The 14,338-nt window shown below is 38.4% G+C and overlaps 2 protein-coding genes across 2 annotated transcripts; one reads left to right on the forward strand and one right to left on the reverse strand.

Annotated features, from left to right (window-relative positions):
* Nucleotides 1-3,946: 3,946 nt before the first annotated feature.
* LOC306764024 (gamma-crystallin M3-like) lies at nucleotides 3,947-5,195 on the reverse strand (the record flags this gene model as incomplete). The annotated part of the gene is made up of 3 exons (XM_079251024.1): nucleotides 3,947-4,225; nucleotides 4,312-4,554; nucleotides 5,163-5,195. 3 exons carry the CDS (start codon nucleotides 5,193-5,195, stop codon nucleotides 3,947-3,949), a joined length of 555 nt encoding a protein of 184 aa, XP_079107150.1.
* A 3,356-nt stretch (nucleotides 5,196-8,551) lies between these two features.
* Nucleotides 8,552-14,246, forward strand: inpp5e (inositol polyphosphate-5-phosphatase E). Its single transcript, XM_079251989.1, has 10 exons — nucleotides 8,552-9,355; nucleotides 10,068-10,191; nucleotides 10,277-10,374; nucleotides 10,455-10,579; nucleotides 11,580-11,699; nucleotides 11,830-11,937; nucleotides 12,089-12,250; nucleotides 12,335-12,450; nucleotides 12,599-12,735; nucleotides 13,321-14,246. Exons 1-10 carry the CDS (start codon nucleotides 8,553-8,555, stop codon nucleotides 13,451-13,453), a joined length of 1,926 nt encoding a protein of 641 aa, XP_079108115.1. The 5' UTR covers nucleotide 8,552; the 3' UTR covers nucleotides 13,454-14,246.
* Nucleotides 14,247-14,338: the final 92 nt, after the last annotated feature.

Below are 14,338 nucleotides of genomic sequence, written 5' to 3' on the forward strand. Positions count from 1 at the left end.
GATAACAAGAGCTAACCAGCTAATGGAGGTAAGCGGGCTAAAGCTAAGTCATGTTGTTAACCGGCTAAAAACTGCGGTTGTTCTAATTCTTCTTGCTTGAAGCAGGACATTGGTACCTGTCAATCAAAAGGACATGCCCCTAAATATGCCGAACTTTGAGATTAAATTACTTTTAAACGGGCGCGTTACAAAAAAATTCACTCCCCCCACAGTTGTCATGAAGGTAAAACTGACCTATAAACCGGGATGGATTTTTGAACCAGGCTGTAAACATGTTTATTTCTGCTATAAAGTTGGTCTTTTTAACATGGGACTCTATGGGGATTTGCTCTGTTTTGGAGCCAGCCCCTAGTGGATGAAGGGGGAACTGCAGTTTTATGCACTTTCACATAGGCTTCACTTTTTACTGCCGAAGGCTCTGTCCATCTTTCATAAACGGTCTATGGGTAAGATGCAAAATGGATACTAAATTAGCCACATTTTAGGGGGTGTGTCACAGAGAATATCTGTCAAAGTTTGGAAATATCATTAAAGTCAAGTGAATTAATGGAAAAGATTTTGGTAATTGACTTCCTTTAGATATAGTTGTTGTCTTTGATTATCAGCTCCTAACAGCCTACAACCTTCTTGACACGCACAGTCTCTTATTTCTGACACAGAGGCTACTTTTAATTCAAAAATGCCTAAAAGTAAGTGCATACTTTTGCAAACTTAACTAAAACTTCCCAAACTTTTTGTGCAAATGCTGCACAAAACTGAACACCAACTCTGAACCTCTCAGCGACTCTGTATTAAACTTTAATCCATCTGTCCCACTTCAGAGTGATTTTCACATCGTCAGAAGTCATAATTACTGACACAGACGTTGCCTAGAAAGTGTGTCCTTTAACAGTATCGGTCACAGCACCTTCCTAACAATGCACTTCCTATCTCGCTGTCTGACCAAGTCCCAGTCCATCCTCTTCTCATTAAGCATATGTCTCATTTTCCATTTCAGACAAGAGATAGCATAGAAGTGCACACAAAAGCACTATTTTCATCCCCTTCTGCTCATCTCGTCTGAAAGTCTAATGAGAGCAGATCAAATATAACTGACACCGAGGGGAGACAAAGGGAGACGTAGCCCAGGGTGAGAGATGAGACGAGGCAGAACAATGGAGCTGAATGTGCCATCACTGCGGCGGTACGGAGCAGGACCACAGAATGCAGATGATTCTGTAATGAGGGATTAAGTGGTGGATTATGGGTCTTTATTAAGATGTTTCTGATCCTCATTAGGCTGAATCTTGTATCAAGGCATCGATTCCCCACTCGCCTGCTGGATTGTCTGTTCTCTGAAGCGAGAGGAGAGAGAAAAGAAGAAGTAGAGTTAGAAGGAACGACTGAGAGATGTGCTTTATTATATGCTCCTCTAAGGTGTGGAAACTTAATATGTGAGATATGCTGCTGTGTGTATTTCTGTGGTAAGGATGCTTCTTTTGCCGTTAAAACCCTGCATCCATGACGACTCTTTGAGTTTGGACCCAAACACAATGATGGTATGTGTTCACGCTGCCAGAAGGATCATCATTTGTGTATTTGCGCAAGCCAGACAGTTTAGCTGTACAACTGCTCCGACCAGTCTAGCAAGTTTATATTGGAGATGTCCACACTCATCACTGTCTGCACGATGTGGCCCCAACTTACTTCACCGAACTTCTGACACCTCATCTCAACCTGGACCCAGTCAGGCCGACTGCACCGTCTGGTCCCACCAGGGCCTTGGAAGCCACTGCTCCTCGTCTGTGGAACGACCTCCCAGACCACCTTAGGGCCCCACTGACGGTGGACTCTCTTAAAAAAAAAGTCTAAAAACCTTCCTTTTTAGTATAGCTTTTAACTGTTATTCTCTGTATTTTATTATTATTATTATTATTATTATTATTATTATTATTATTATTATTATTATTATTATTATTATTATTATTTTGTCCAATATTATCGACCAATATTGACATTGAAATACCATATAGGAAATGATCTGAGTTTACTTTTTTTTTTTAACATATCTTTTACATAATATGCACATAATTTATATCAAACTCTTCAGCAAAGTCTCCTCCAACTCAAAATGACAAAATATAGGAGATGTTATGTATAGTTTTCCAGATATTTTTCTTTGTTTGGAACAACTCGCTCTGAAAATATTGGTATCGGAAATAAAGAGTCAATATCAAATGTCCCTAGTTTATATCCATCTCCATTTAGACTTATGAAATAAATGTAGTGAATACTCTAAAGCAGGGATGTCCAAAGTGGGTCCCTGGACGGCCGCTGTCCTGCAGGTTTTCAATGTGATCCAACACACCTGGCTCACCTTAAATGACTCCAACAGCCAATGAAGTTCTGCACAGTGACTCATTTATTTGAGTCACGTGTGTTGGAACAGGGATACATGAAAAACCTGCAGGATTGTGGTCCTCGAGCTCCAAAGCTGGACACCCCTGCTATAAAGGAATAGGGCTGGTGGTCTCTCATATAGATATATTTTCTTGAATCTTTCAAATTATCTTTGTTTGGAATAACTTTCTTTTTGTAAGGTCATAACATTAACATTATAAGACTCTTTTAATAAATCAAATCTGTCATTTTTTAACTGCCAAATGCTTCAACTTCAAGTATCTCACATTGTATAATGTCTGTGTTTTTACATGCCAGTTTTGCATGCTTTCCATGTGCCTGCTCTGTTTTATGTGTCTTTGTTCTGGGAACAGGACTTATGGAAACAAACTCAGCTGGTCCAATAGCAATGTTTAGATCTCATCACAAGTGAGCAACTCTGAAGCCAGATAGGGTTTGTACTGATGTAACCAGAGAATCTCAGCTATTCCAATATTTACTGAACAATCTTCAAGTTTATGATAAAAAGACAATAGACATAACAGTTTTATTTCCACTCAGATTTAGACTAAACCTCCTCCAACGCTGTGCAAATACTGTGCTGTTCTAACAGGAAGGCAGCTGCTCTGCTGCTCAGCTGGGAAACAAAAGATTGCTTACAAGGTGAACAGTCCGATTAGTTAAATTTATCTTCACGTGTCTGTCTTTCCCCTGACTGAACGGTGTTTCTTCATAATGTATAAGCAAACAATTAATGCAAAGCACAAACACTGCCAGTCTAAACAGGATCCTAATCAGACAAATGGATGCTGGTGCTTGGAAAATTTTCTGATGTATGTCATGGCATCATGAAAAGCAGTATGTGTCTTATCAGTGCGAAAAATTAAAGAGTTAAAGGAGAATTTTAGGTCATTTTGTTATCTTCCTGTTTCCCATTTGTGTCCCTGTTCTGGTTGAGATGAGTGGTTGCACAAAATTTGTGCTCCTTCAACCTATCAAAACAACATTTTTTTACTTGAGTAGTTTTTAAAAAAAAGCTTATTTGTTTTATATTGTGCAAAAAGTAAAATTAAAACATGTGCAGTGGTTTAAATCTTGTCAGCTGTAATGCAAGTGGACACCTCCTGAACTATTGCAATGTTTATAGAAGTGAGTTCCTTACAAGTCCACGTAGAACCATGTACCCAATACTCATCAAATCTACCACATGACACTGCCATCTAGTGTGAATCCCTACAATTTGCAGTATACTGAACATGTTGTGCATCTCACAAACAGATTTATACTAGCATACATTCGAACGTCCCTTCTTTTATGGGTAGTGCTGGATTTCTCTGAGTCAGAAAAGACTGAATTAGACCCCCAACTGTGACAAACCATCACACTTTGGCATTTTCTGACACACTCCATATTCCCTGTTAGACATTGTACATTATTGTTAGTGGTGGAAAAATGTGAAATGAAAATGTATCATGTTATTGCCACACGTGAAAAAGGTTTATGAATCAAGAACTTAGAATACACACCTTCAGTTCAGTTCATGACAGTTTTATTAAATGCAAAGAGTCTAATAGAAGGAATCGGTGATGCGCCTCATACTCATGAAGGTCCTTCCGCTCATGCCCATGTTCATGAAGCTCCTGTACTCGCCAGGCCTCATGTACATCATCCTGCCTCTGAAGCGGGGCTGCTCATACATCAGCCAGTGACCCTCCATCACGTTGCAGGACATGCAGTTAGACATGCGGTAATGGTCCATGATGTTATCGCAGTCATCCATCAGCTCGTACATCTGACCTCCAAAGTTCTCCCTTTCATAGATCCTCATTCTGTAGGATCCCCTGTACTGTGGTGCAAGCATCAAGCCGATTAAACTCTGAAAACTCCACAGCTGTGAGTGACTGTAAATGTAGTATGAGGAGAATTATTTACCATGGGGATCATACGGCAGGACCTGATGCCGTCGCTCATTCCCATCATGCTCATGTAGTCAGCGTACTCGCCCCTCCTCATGAAGTACTGGTTGCCCATGTAGTTGGTGCGGTCGTACACCATGAAGCAACCTCTCTCCACCCTGCAGGAGTGGCACCTGCTCAGGTAGGAGGACATGTCTGGGCAGTCGCTCATGCACTCATAGGAACGTCCCTGGAAGTTCCTGTCCTCGTAGAAGACGATCTGAAGGAGAAAGGCTTTGGTTAGCACAGCTGAGTCTGTACAAAGCTGAATTTCAGTCTGTTAAATTTTTTTTTTTTTTTTAGCTGAACTTTGGACTCTTCTTCTGGATTCTCTTTTTATGTGTTGAAATGCTCAGACTCTACCTTTATTTGTCTGCTGTTTGATGCAGATCTTGACACATTTTTGTGCGTTTTGTCTGCTACAATTAAACTAAATGAGGTCATAAACCAAAATGAAGAAATCAATTTGTAAAATGGTAAATCTAAATGTATTTATACTGTAGAACACATTTTTACATAAAAAGCACAAAGTATTATATATATATATATACATATATATATATATACATACATATAAATGCACAGTTTAAAAAATGCATACAAAATCATTAACAAAATTAAAGAAAAATTGATATTTAGAAAATAGAATAAAAATAAAATTGAATAAAATAATTTTTTTAAGTTTATTATTAAAATTGAGCAGCAACTTACAATAAACACCAATATACAAATATGAATAATAAATATTTAGATTTTTAAGGCCAAATGGACTTTATTCAGTCCGTTTAAGCATCACATCACATCAGTGTTATGAAAATGCAGACTTACTCTGCTCATCATGTTCATTCCAGTGGAGGTCATTGTGCCTGTTGTTTATGCCGATGGAGCTGTTCCCGTTCCTGCTCTTGCACCAAACTGTGCCCTACCTGGTTTAACCCTTTCCTTTTATACTTGACCTCCACAGACTGGCCCTTTGTCTAAAGTCCCTGAGCCAGCGACAATGTCATAGAAATGCATAGAATATGGAGGGATTGTCTACATTTCCAGGGGCCCGGGAGCTCACAAATCCTTTCAGAGGCCGCTTCTCGTACAATGTAGGGGTGACAAAGAGGGTACAAGGCTCTTTTTGTTTTGTTACTGACATTATGTACTGCTTGTAATGTTACTGATTTTAGGCATACTGTAACTCATGCGGAAAGCTTTTGTTGTTTAATGTAAAGGCAGCACGAGAAATTTTCTAAAAACTTTAGAACGATTTTCTTTTAAAAGCTTTTTTGAATAGATGTTGAGAAACTGAAATGAACACTGGGGATTTTAATGGACAAAGAAACATGATTGTAAAGTTCATTTATTGAATATTAGTTTAAGTATGACAAACAGATTCCTTATGCACCCTCAGGTGCATAATGTTGGCTGCTGCGTTGTGTTGAACAAATTTGTTTAGCCAAGAGGAGCTTTATACATAAACTGCTCCTATTAATATGTGATTTTTATTTATTTTTTAATGAGTCTTCTGAATGTACATAATAATGCTGGACCAGAAAATATGAGTGGGGGCAAAAGAAAGGAGAATGTAAACATAAGAGAAAATAAAATAAAAAGGACACAAAGATACACCAAAAAGGAAGGAACAGCATCAGCTGTTCAATGAAAACAGAAAAAACAAACATACTGCTACATGTGTAAGGAAACAGAAAACATTTGCAGCATCTTAAAGAAAAACAAAGCAGTCAGTCCATCAGTGTGGGGACCTATGGAAAGACAGACAAGCTGGGGCAAAGACAGTAAATACGTTAGTAGGAAAGATAGACGTATGAAAGGAAAGAACATTCTTTTTGCTCATACATTAAGTTTTTATTTTTCAATAACAAAACAAATTAAAAGACGATAAGATTAATCAAAACAAATTCAATTGCTAGTTAAATAGTTTAGTTAGTTTTTAGTTTAAATATTTATTTTCGAACGAACAAAGAAAAGATCAAATATATGTACATATCTGTACATACATATGTACATACACACACTTATACATACATATACATCCTAAGGAAGAAAATAATAATATTATTATTATTAATAATAACAATAATACTAATTCTTCATCAATTCAATAATTAAACGAATTCAGGAAAGAAAAGGAGTTCGAAAAAAAGGAGTTGGAAGAAGTTTGGTATTCCCACCCCTTTCTACTCATCTAAACTAAGACGCATTGCTATTTAAAAGATTAAAGTTGACTTTAGCTCAACCACCCACAACTGCAATTTTCCTGCTTTTACATTTCAATGCCTGCATTAAATAACCTATTTATATACTGCCTAGCAGTATGACATTTTTCCTCATGGGCACTTTTAATACTTATTGACCAATTTTATGATAGTGTATCCAATACTTTTATTTAGATCATTTTAAAACAGATCATTTAACAGACTTTCCCATTTACTTGCAGTATACTAAAGCAATAAGGAGGAATGACTCAAATTGAATTGAATGACTCAAATTAAGCAACTGGATATAAGAATCATGACAATTAAACTAACATAAAAGACCTGCAGCAGCAGGATAATGAACAGAACAGAACATTAAACAATTACAACAAAAACAAACTTCAAGTAACTACACTACCAACAACACTACCAATGCAACAGAAAAGCTACGAAGACAAGAGAAACAGGGCACGGACCTGACCAAAAATCAAAGAAACCAACAAATGATTAAATTAAGGGATCTAATTAAAAATAGTTAGCAAATGTGGCTCTCAGTACTTGAAGACCAGTTATGACATGAGCAGGACATAACTTAACTGAACTTACACTTTTTTCATGTGCACAAGGGGAAAACAAAAAGATTAAACTGGACGTCTTTGTAGTTGCCCTGATATGTTTTACTGAGGCATGACTGTAATTTACTTTTTATTTTTTAATATTATTATTGAATCATTGAAGCAACAGTACAAAATTGACATTGTATATTGGGTTACAAAAACAATAGAAACCTTGATTTAACAGTAGAAAAACAAAGAAGGTAACAGCATGCGGGACATAAAACAGAGCACAAAGATTTGTGAGCTAAATTAAACAAGAAGGATACATACAAATACATAATAAATAAATAAATAAATCAGGGACAAAGAATTTGAAATGATGAAGGAGAGAAGTTTATCATCATGACTGTGTGCTGTAATTTACTTGCTCAGCCTGTAGGGGCACTACGACGCGTTTTAATCACAGAGTGACCCTCTTGGCAACTACATCTTTGTTGTTAAACGTTGCTAAGGAAGTCCCGGAGCTGCTTTTCACGTCTTTAGTTGTTCATGAAACTGCATCAGCCTCACTGTGGAAGAACCATTGGCTTATGAAGACTAAAACAGTCAGCCAACCTGGTTTTTTTTTTTTAAATGTAAATATAAAACATTAACCGGATGCATTAGTCAGTTCTAACTTGTGTAGCTGCTTTTAGCATTTAGCTTAGCTCATCAATAAACACAGCACCCAGTTAGCATGAATATTAAATTGTAACCGAGTTTGTGTTGAACTGAATTATAGAGAAAACACGTTTGATGTAGATGTTTAATAAGTTAAAATCTGACGAATATCTCTTTTTGTTAAATTGCACAATAAGGCAGATGAAATGTATGTTAAATTAGCTAGCTTATGCTAGTAATTAGCATCGGTATTTCCACTTAATCGCTTGCATTGATCCTGCTGTCGCGTGCTTAGATAATATCGACTACAACAACAACAGTAAAGCTCTTTTTTCAAGTTTTTATGAAGGAAGAGTATCAACCAGTTACGTGACTTTATTTACACTGGGTCTAAACCAGTGTTTTTCAACCTTTTTTGAGCCAAGGCACACCACAAACCAAAATGTTTTGGGTCTTTTTTAAGTCCATGTTATTAAGATAAAGTCCATTTCGTCAAAGCATCTTGAATAGAACTCAGATAAACGCAAGAAGAAGAAATTTTATCGTCTTTCTGCCTGTTTGGATGAACACAGAGCTGCTTTTTAGACCAATGAGGTGAAAATTGGGTCATTTCTCAGGGAAAACCCTGATAATGTCTAATAAAGTGTGCCATGGCACAGAGGTTGAAAAACACTGGTCTAAACTCTTTACTTGCATTTAATCATTATATTCTGCCATTTATCTGCAGGAGTCTTGACATTTAGAAATGAGAAAGCTTTATCCACCCGACCGGAGCTGTTGTCAGACATGAGGAGAAGATGTCTGAGAATGGAGAGGACCGCTCCGTCTATCTGACCTGCAAGGCTCCTGATGATGGGGACGCACTTAATACTGATGGCAGAAAAGTAAAAATGTCCTTTAAAGATGTCAAATCAACTAAGGAGCACAATGCTGGTCTTGCACTGCTTTCGAGAAATGCAGGGGAAGAGATGACACCATACCAGCCTCAGCCCCCCTCATTACCCAGGCTAACAAAGTTAATTAAAAGTGGCTCTGTGGACGAGACGGTGAGAACCAGGAGGCTGAAAAACAGCCAGGAGAGCCTGAGTGACCAAGCTGAGACTGGGTCCTCCACAGACTCGCTAAAAGAAGATCCAACAGCTCCAAGTGCATTTGTTCTCGGCAGTGCAACTAGTGTCAAGAACGAACAATACTCTAATGTGAGACGCCTATCTGCCATCAGGACAGGTTCTCCAGTCTTCCAGGACAGAGAAAGGAGTTTGTCCGAGTGTGATAGTAGGTCTAATAGCCAGCAAAGTAACCGTTCAGACCACCGAGGGAGGTCCACCAAGTTGCGTCTATCTCCAGTGCAGCCCACAGGGCCATTACCTGCGCTGGACAAGAACTTTGCATCAGCCACTTTAAGGGCAGCTAATAGGATTGACAGGGATTGTTTGGATTATGCTGTGTTGGCCAAAGAGAAGTTTGGAGAGAAAATCCACAGGAACCTGAGTGACAGCCGGCTTCTGGAGAACATGGGGTCAGATAGTGCCTCTGTTAACTCCATGAAGTCCATCAACAGTGTTCTTAGCCCCATCAGACCCCAGGATGTGAGAAACAGGTACAGTGGACTTAACTGACCATGTAGAAGATGGACCTGATTTCAGTGTTTTGGTTCTTTTATGGAGTGTGTTCCTTCTGGTGTAGGACAGATGTTACATGCTGGTTGTTTTAAGAGGGTAGATATAGCTCAGTGAAACCATCACACTAAGCACATTTAATTGTGAATCTTCTTATTTTTGTCCTTTGAAACAATATTATGGTTATATAGTTATGCAAATGGATAAATTAGCCATAAAGATTATGTAAAAACTTATGTAACTATTAGTGTTTGCAGTGTATAAGCATGATCTATATTACCCTTTACCTTTGTTAGAGCTGGTGACACTGTCTGGGTAGAGCTGAATTAAAGAACACATCTGTAACTTAGCTTTAAGTCACAAGAGGTGTTTAAGCAGCACTGACTTATCTGTCAAACTTGGACCTCAGATATCCTCAGCTTAAGTGTGTAGATGGTCTTATAACTTAAAGAGAAAGGGGAGCATAGCAGTGTGAAGGGGGATTAGCATGGGATTAAAGGAGATACTTGTTCAGCACATTTTTTGACAGCATGCAGAGTAAAATTGGGCCATCGTCTTGTTTGAACACTGCTCATTTGTGGTAGGCTAGCAGAGTTACAGCAGCTTTTCTTTGACCTTCACAACCCATTAAAAACACCATTTGACACATTTTTATACCTATGTCCATTTTCTTTTCAAATGTTTGCCTTCTAGGAGTTTCCTGGAAGGCAGTGTGCTGGGAAGCGGCGCTTTGCTCGGTGCTGAAGAGCTAGACCGCTACTTTCCTGACCGGAGAGTGGGCGTCTACATCGTCACATGGAATATGCAGGGGGAAAAGGTCAGAGGAAGCCATGACTGTCCAGCATCTCACACTCCAGGCTCAGCCCATCACAGAATGTTAACCAACTATCTGTCATTTACAGTTCCTTCCAGCCAACTTGAATGATCTCCTCCTTCCAACAGACTCTGAATTTGCACAAGACTTTTATATTATTGGGGTCCAGGAGGGCTGCCCTGACAGGTATGACAGGTTATATTGAAAGAAAAGAGCTTTGCTATTATTATTCACTCACAGCACTCTGCATGTGTATGTCTGTGCAGGAGGGAGTGGGAGACCTGTCTTCAGGAGACTCTTGGACCTCACTATGTCATGCTATATGCAACATCACATGGTGTTTTGTATCTTACTGTATTTATCAGAAGAGACCTCATGTGGTTCTGCTCAGGTCTGTCCTGTTTCACTTTTTAAAACAATTTGGAGGAGTGAACTGTTTGTTTATGTTGCTGCATTAACTGCAACTATTTTGTCCAGAGGAGTTCACATACAATCCAGATGTAATGGCCTAAATACAAGGCACGTGCATGTCTTAAAACCCTTATATTTCAGTGGTTTAAATTGCTATAATGTCTTATTTTCTTTTAGTTAAATGCCAGGACATACCCTTCTAACTTAATTATTTTGTGTGTAAAATACATATAAGAATATGTAATTAATATGAGGGTTGCAACTGATTAGATTTATTACATATTATTTGTTTGGCACATATTTTAAAACTATAAAAATACTTATTTTGAGCCCACGTCAAGGTTGCCAGATGTCTAAAATAAAAGATATTCAGTTTGGCTTCATGTCAGCTATTGAAATACATGATATTTTAGAGATACATTGATAATCTTGACTGTTTATAATCAAGTAAAACACTGTATAACAGGTTTGCAGTTTAATGCTAGATTTAAAAGCAAAGCTGTTTATTGTGGGATTAAAATGGTTTAATTTTGTTAAAATTTTGTTCTGTTTCCAAGTTTGGCTTGTTGTTTGCAAAACCCTGTATTTCTATTGCTGTTAAAGTTCCAGTTTACAACATTTAATCTTTTAATACAGCTGCAACAAACTTCCTCTGAGATCAGGATCTGTTTGCCTCATTTTTCCTGCTCATAAACTTTTTGTTTAAAGTGTTCAGAACACCAGCAGGCATTTTAATAACATTTTCTTAGTTAGTAAATTTCATAACAATGTTGTCTTCGGTAAGAGTGATAGCAACAAAAATAGGGATTTAATCAGAATACATGCAGTTAATAGTCTGTCATGTATGATTATCGCCATGGCATGTGCAGTCTGCTGCTGCACATAATGGTTTGCCTGAGGTTGCACATTACACTGTTGAGCTGGATGTCAGCCTTTGCTGATGGAGTTTAACAGGAGTGTCGCTTTGTTGACCCACACAGAGGTGGAGCACGCCACAGTCACAACCAGGATCATCTCTCAGATCAAGACCAAAGGGGCTGTGGGAATTGCCTTCATGTTTTTTGGAACTTCCTTCCTATTCATCACATCCCACTTTACCTGTGAGTAAGACTCCCTGTTGGTGTGGAGCAGTGGGAGTTTAGGGAAAAAAAACCCAAAGTTTTTATGCAAGCATGATCATAAAGAACATGAAATTCTAAACAATCTCATGTGTTGCTGTTGTTCCTCCAGCCGGAGATGCCAAAGTTTATGAGAGAATACTGGATTACAACAAGATCATTGAAGCTTTAGCTCTTCCCAAAGGCCTTCCAGACACCAACCCTTACCGCTCCACTCCCTGTAAGGCCCTGATACAACTTGACCGATGCTAGATCTGAATAACTGTAATTGTTTCAGAGCTTAACAACATCATACAAATGAACCCTGTGCTAAATAATATTGTTCTTAAACATGGCTTTTTCTGAAAGTAATGCACATTCTTTCCTTTTAGCTGACGTCACCACGAGATTCGATCAGGTCTTCTGGTTTGGAGACTTTAACTTTCGACTGAACAAAGACCGGGCAGATGTGGAGACCATCATGAAACGCACAGTAGAGGGCGATATGAGCCAACTGTTGGAGCATGATCAGCTCTCCAAGGAAATGAAAGATGGTACGCATGAAGAAAGCTTCAATATTCAGAGAAAGATTTGTTGTTTGATTGTTGTTACTCTGTGATTTTTTTTCCCCCCTGCAGGTTCAATATTCAAAGGCTTCCAAGAATCAACAATAAATTTCTTCCCTACATATAAATTCGACATTGGTTGCGATAACTATGACACGACTTCGAAACAAAGAACTCCGTCATACACAGTAAGAAGAAAGAGGACCGTGAAATGATCATGACTAAAGATAATTACATGTTTTCACAACCCAACATATGACTGTTTCTTTGCTTAAAAGTTGCTTTTCGCCTTATACTTTCTTTACACCCTCAGCTCAGTTCGGTTTGTGTTCACAGGACAGGATCCTGTTCAAGAGCAGGCAAGCTAATGACATAAAGGTGGTCAAGTACAACAGCTGCTCTAGCATCAAGACATCAGACCACCGACCGGTCATTGCCGTCTTTCAGGTCAAACTCAGGCCAGGAAGAGACAAGTGAGTTTAACTTGCACTCCAAAACACAATAATGGAAACATCTAGGGGTGGGAAAATCCAATCGAAAAATAAAAAATCTGGGTTTTTTTGCATCACAATTTAAAAAAAAAAAAAAAAAATCAAATAATCCTTTATAAAATTTTTGTCATTTTTATTGTTTTTAATGATCTTTTTACTTATTTGAGCATTATAGCAGCAGAATGATGTTTTAGCGACTGTTGTTTTTTCTGAATTGAAATCAAGAAAAACAATGAGCAAAAAAAAAAAAAAAAAAGTTTTATACATTTATTTTGTTTTTAATCTACAAAAATCAGCAATATTGAAGAATTGTGAGAATTGCAATTTAAATCGAATCGGCACCCAAAAAAAAATCAGAATCGAATCGGGACAAAAGCATGTCGTCACAGCCCTGGAAACATCAGAGAAAAGATGGCTGACAACCGAAAGAAGCAACTTTCCACACCTTCACAGGAAGTGAAGACAGTAGACAGCCCATACGACACCATGCAGCTTCCAAGGCGATTACAGGCAACATATATAATCAGTTCATTTTTGTAACTGTGTAATGTGTGTTTTTTTTGTTAGCATTCCTCTGTGTGGAGGGCTGTTTGATCGGAGCTTGTACTTGGAGGGCATCAGGAGGAGGATGACCGCCAGAGAGCTGAGAAAGAGGGCCATGACGAGTCCAAACAGCAGCACCATCTGCTCCATCTCCTAACCCATACAGATAAACTCTCCAGACCAGGATGGACTGGACCGAACCTGTGCCACAGGTGGGAAACGGACCAAAAGGAAACCAGAGTTGTCTTAACAAGAGGAGCTCCTGCGATTGTGAAACTGTGACGGAGCTGGTGAAGCTGGCTGGACATGAGCACGAGGACCCTGAGGTCAGACAGATAGAGGAGTGTAGACAGCAACAGCAGTCTGGTCTTTATTTATTCAGCCTCCTCTACTCAAACATGACTAGGACAGGTTGGAAGGGGTTGCCATGGTGGCTTACTGCTCAGTCACATGCTTCGACATGGACTGACTTAACCTTACAGACTTTATTTGCATCTGTTTGCGCCGTGTGAAAGCATTTCAGAGGCATTACAAACCATAATGTCACTGTTTTATTAACAATCATGTTGAAATGCCTTATTTATACTGCACTAAACAAAAAATACTGTCAATATTTGGCTGTTTCAACTGACTTGAATTTAGCTGTTACATTATCATTAGGTCAAATTTTAAGAGCATGGCACAGATGTATGAGGGTACATCTGGGAGATTAAATGCATTCATTCTTCTGTTACACCATTAAAAAAAAAGATGGATAATTTTATTTAGGAATGCCCATCATTTCTCTTATAAGGCTAAGTGAGCCTCTGCAACACACTAACTCAATGCCTTACCTCTCATCTTACTACTCATCTATACTATGAACTGGCCATGTACTGTATGTAGCACATCTATAAACTTGCATTCCAAGCATGAGGAGCTTCTTGCTCATAAAAAAGTGCCTGTGGGTCTGGTCATCTTATTACCAAGGCCCCTTGTCTTAATCTGTGACTTTTTATGTCATCTTAAATGTAACACCCAGTAATAAATGTTTGAAGATCAC

Source organism: Telmatherina bonti (assembly GCF_933228915.1).
Source record: "Telmatherina bonti genome assembly, chromosome: 13".
In the NCBI taxonomy this organism is placed as follows: Eukaryota; Metazoa; Chordata; class Actinopteri; order Atheriniformes; family Telmatherinidae; genus Telmatherina; species Telmatherina bonti.

What these genes read in the sequence shown, in the direction of transcription:
- inpp5e (XM_079251989.1), top strand. Translation starts at nt 8,553, where the DNA reads ATGTCTGAGAATGGAGAGGACCGCTCCGTCTATCTGACCTGCAAGGCT. An exon ending in CTCCAAGGAAATGAAAGATG is followed by an intron (nt 12,251 to 12,334) that starts GTACGCATGAAG and finishes TCCCCCCTGCAG; the next exon opens with GTTCAATATTCAAAGGCTTC. An exon ending in CTCAGGCCAGGAAGAGACAA is followed by an intron (nt 12,736 to 13,320) that starts GTGAGTTTAACT and finishes TTTTTTTGTTAG; the next exon opens with CATTCCTCTGTGTGGAGGGC.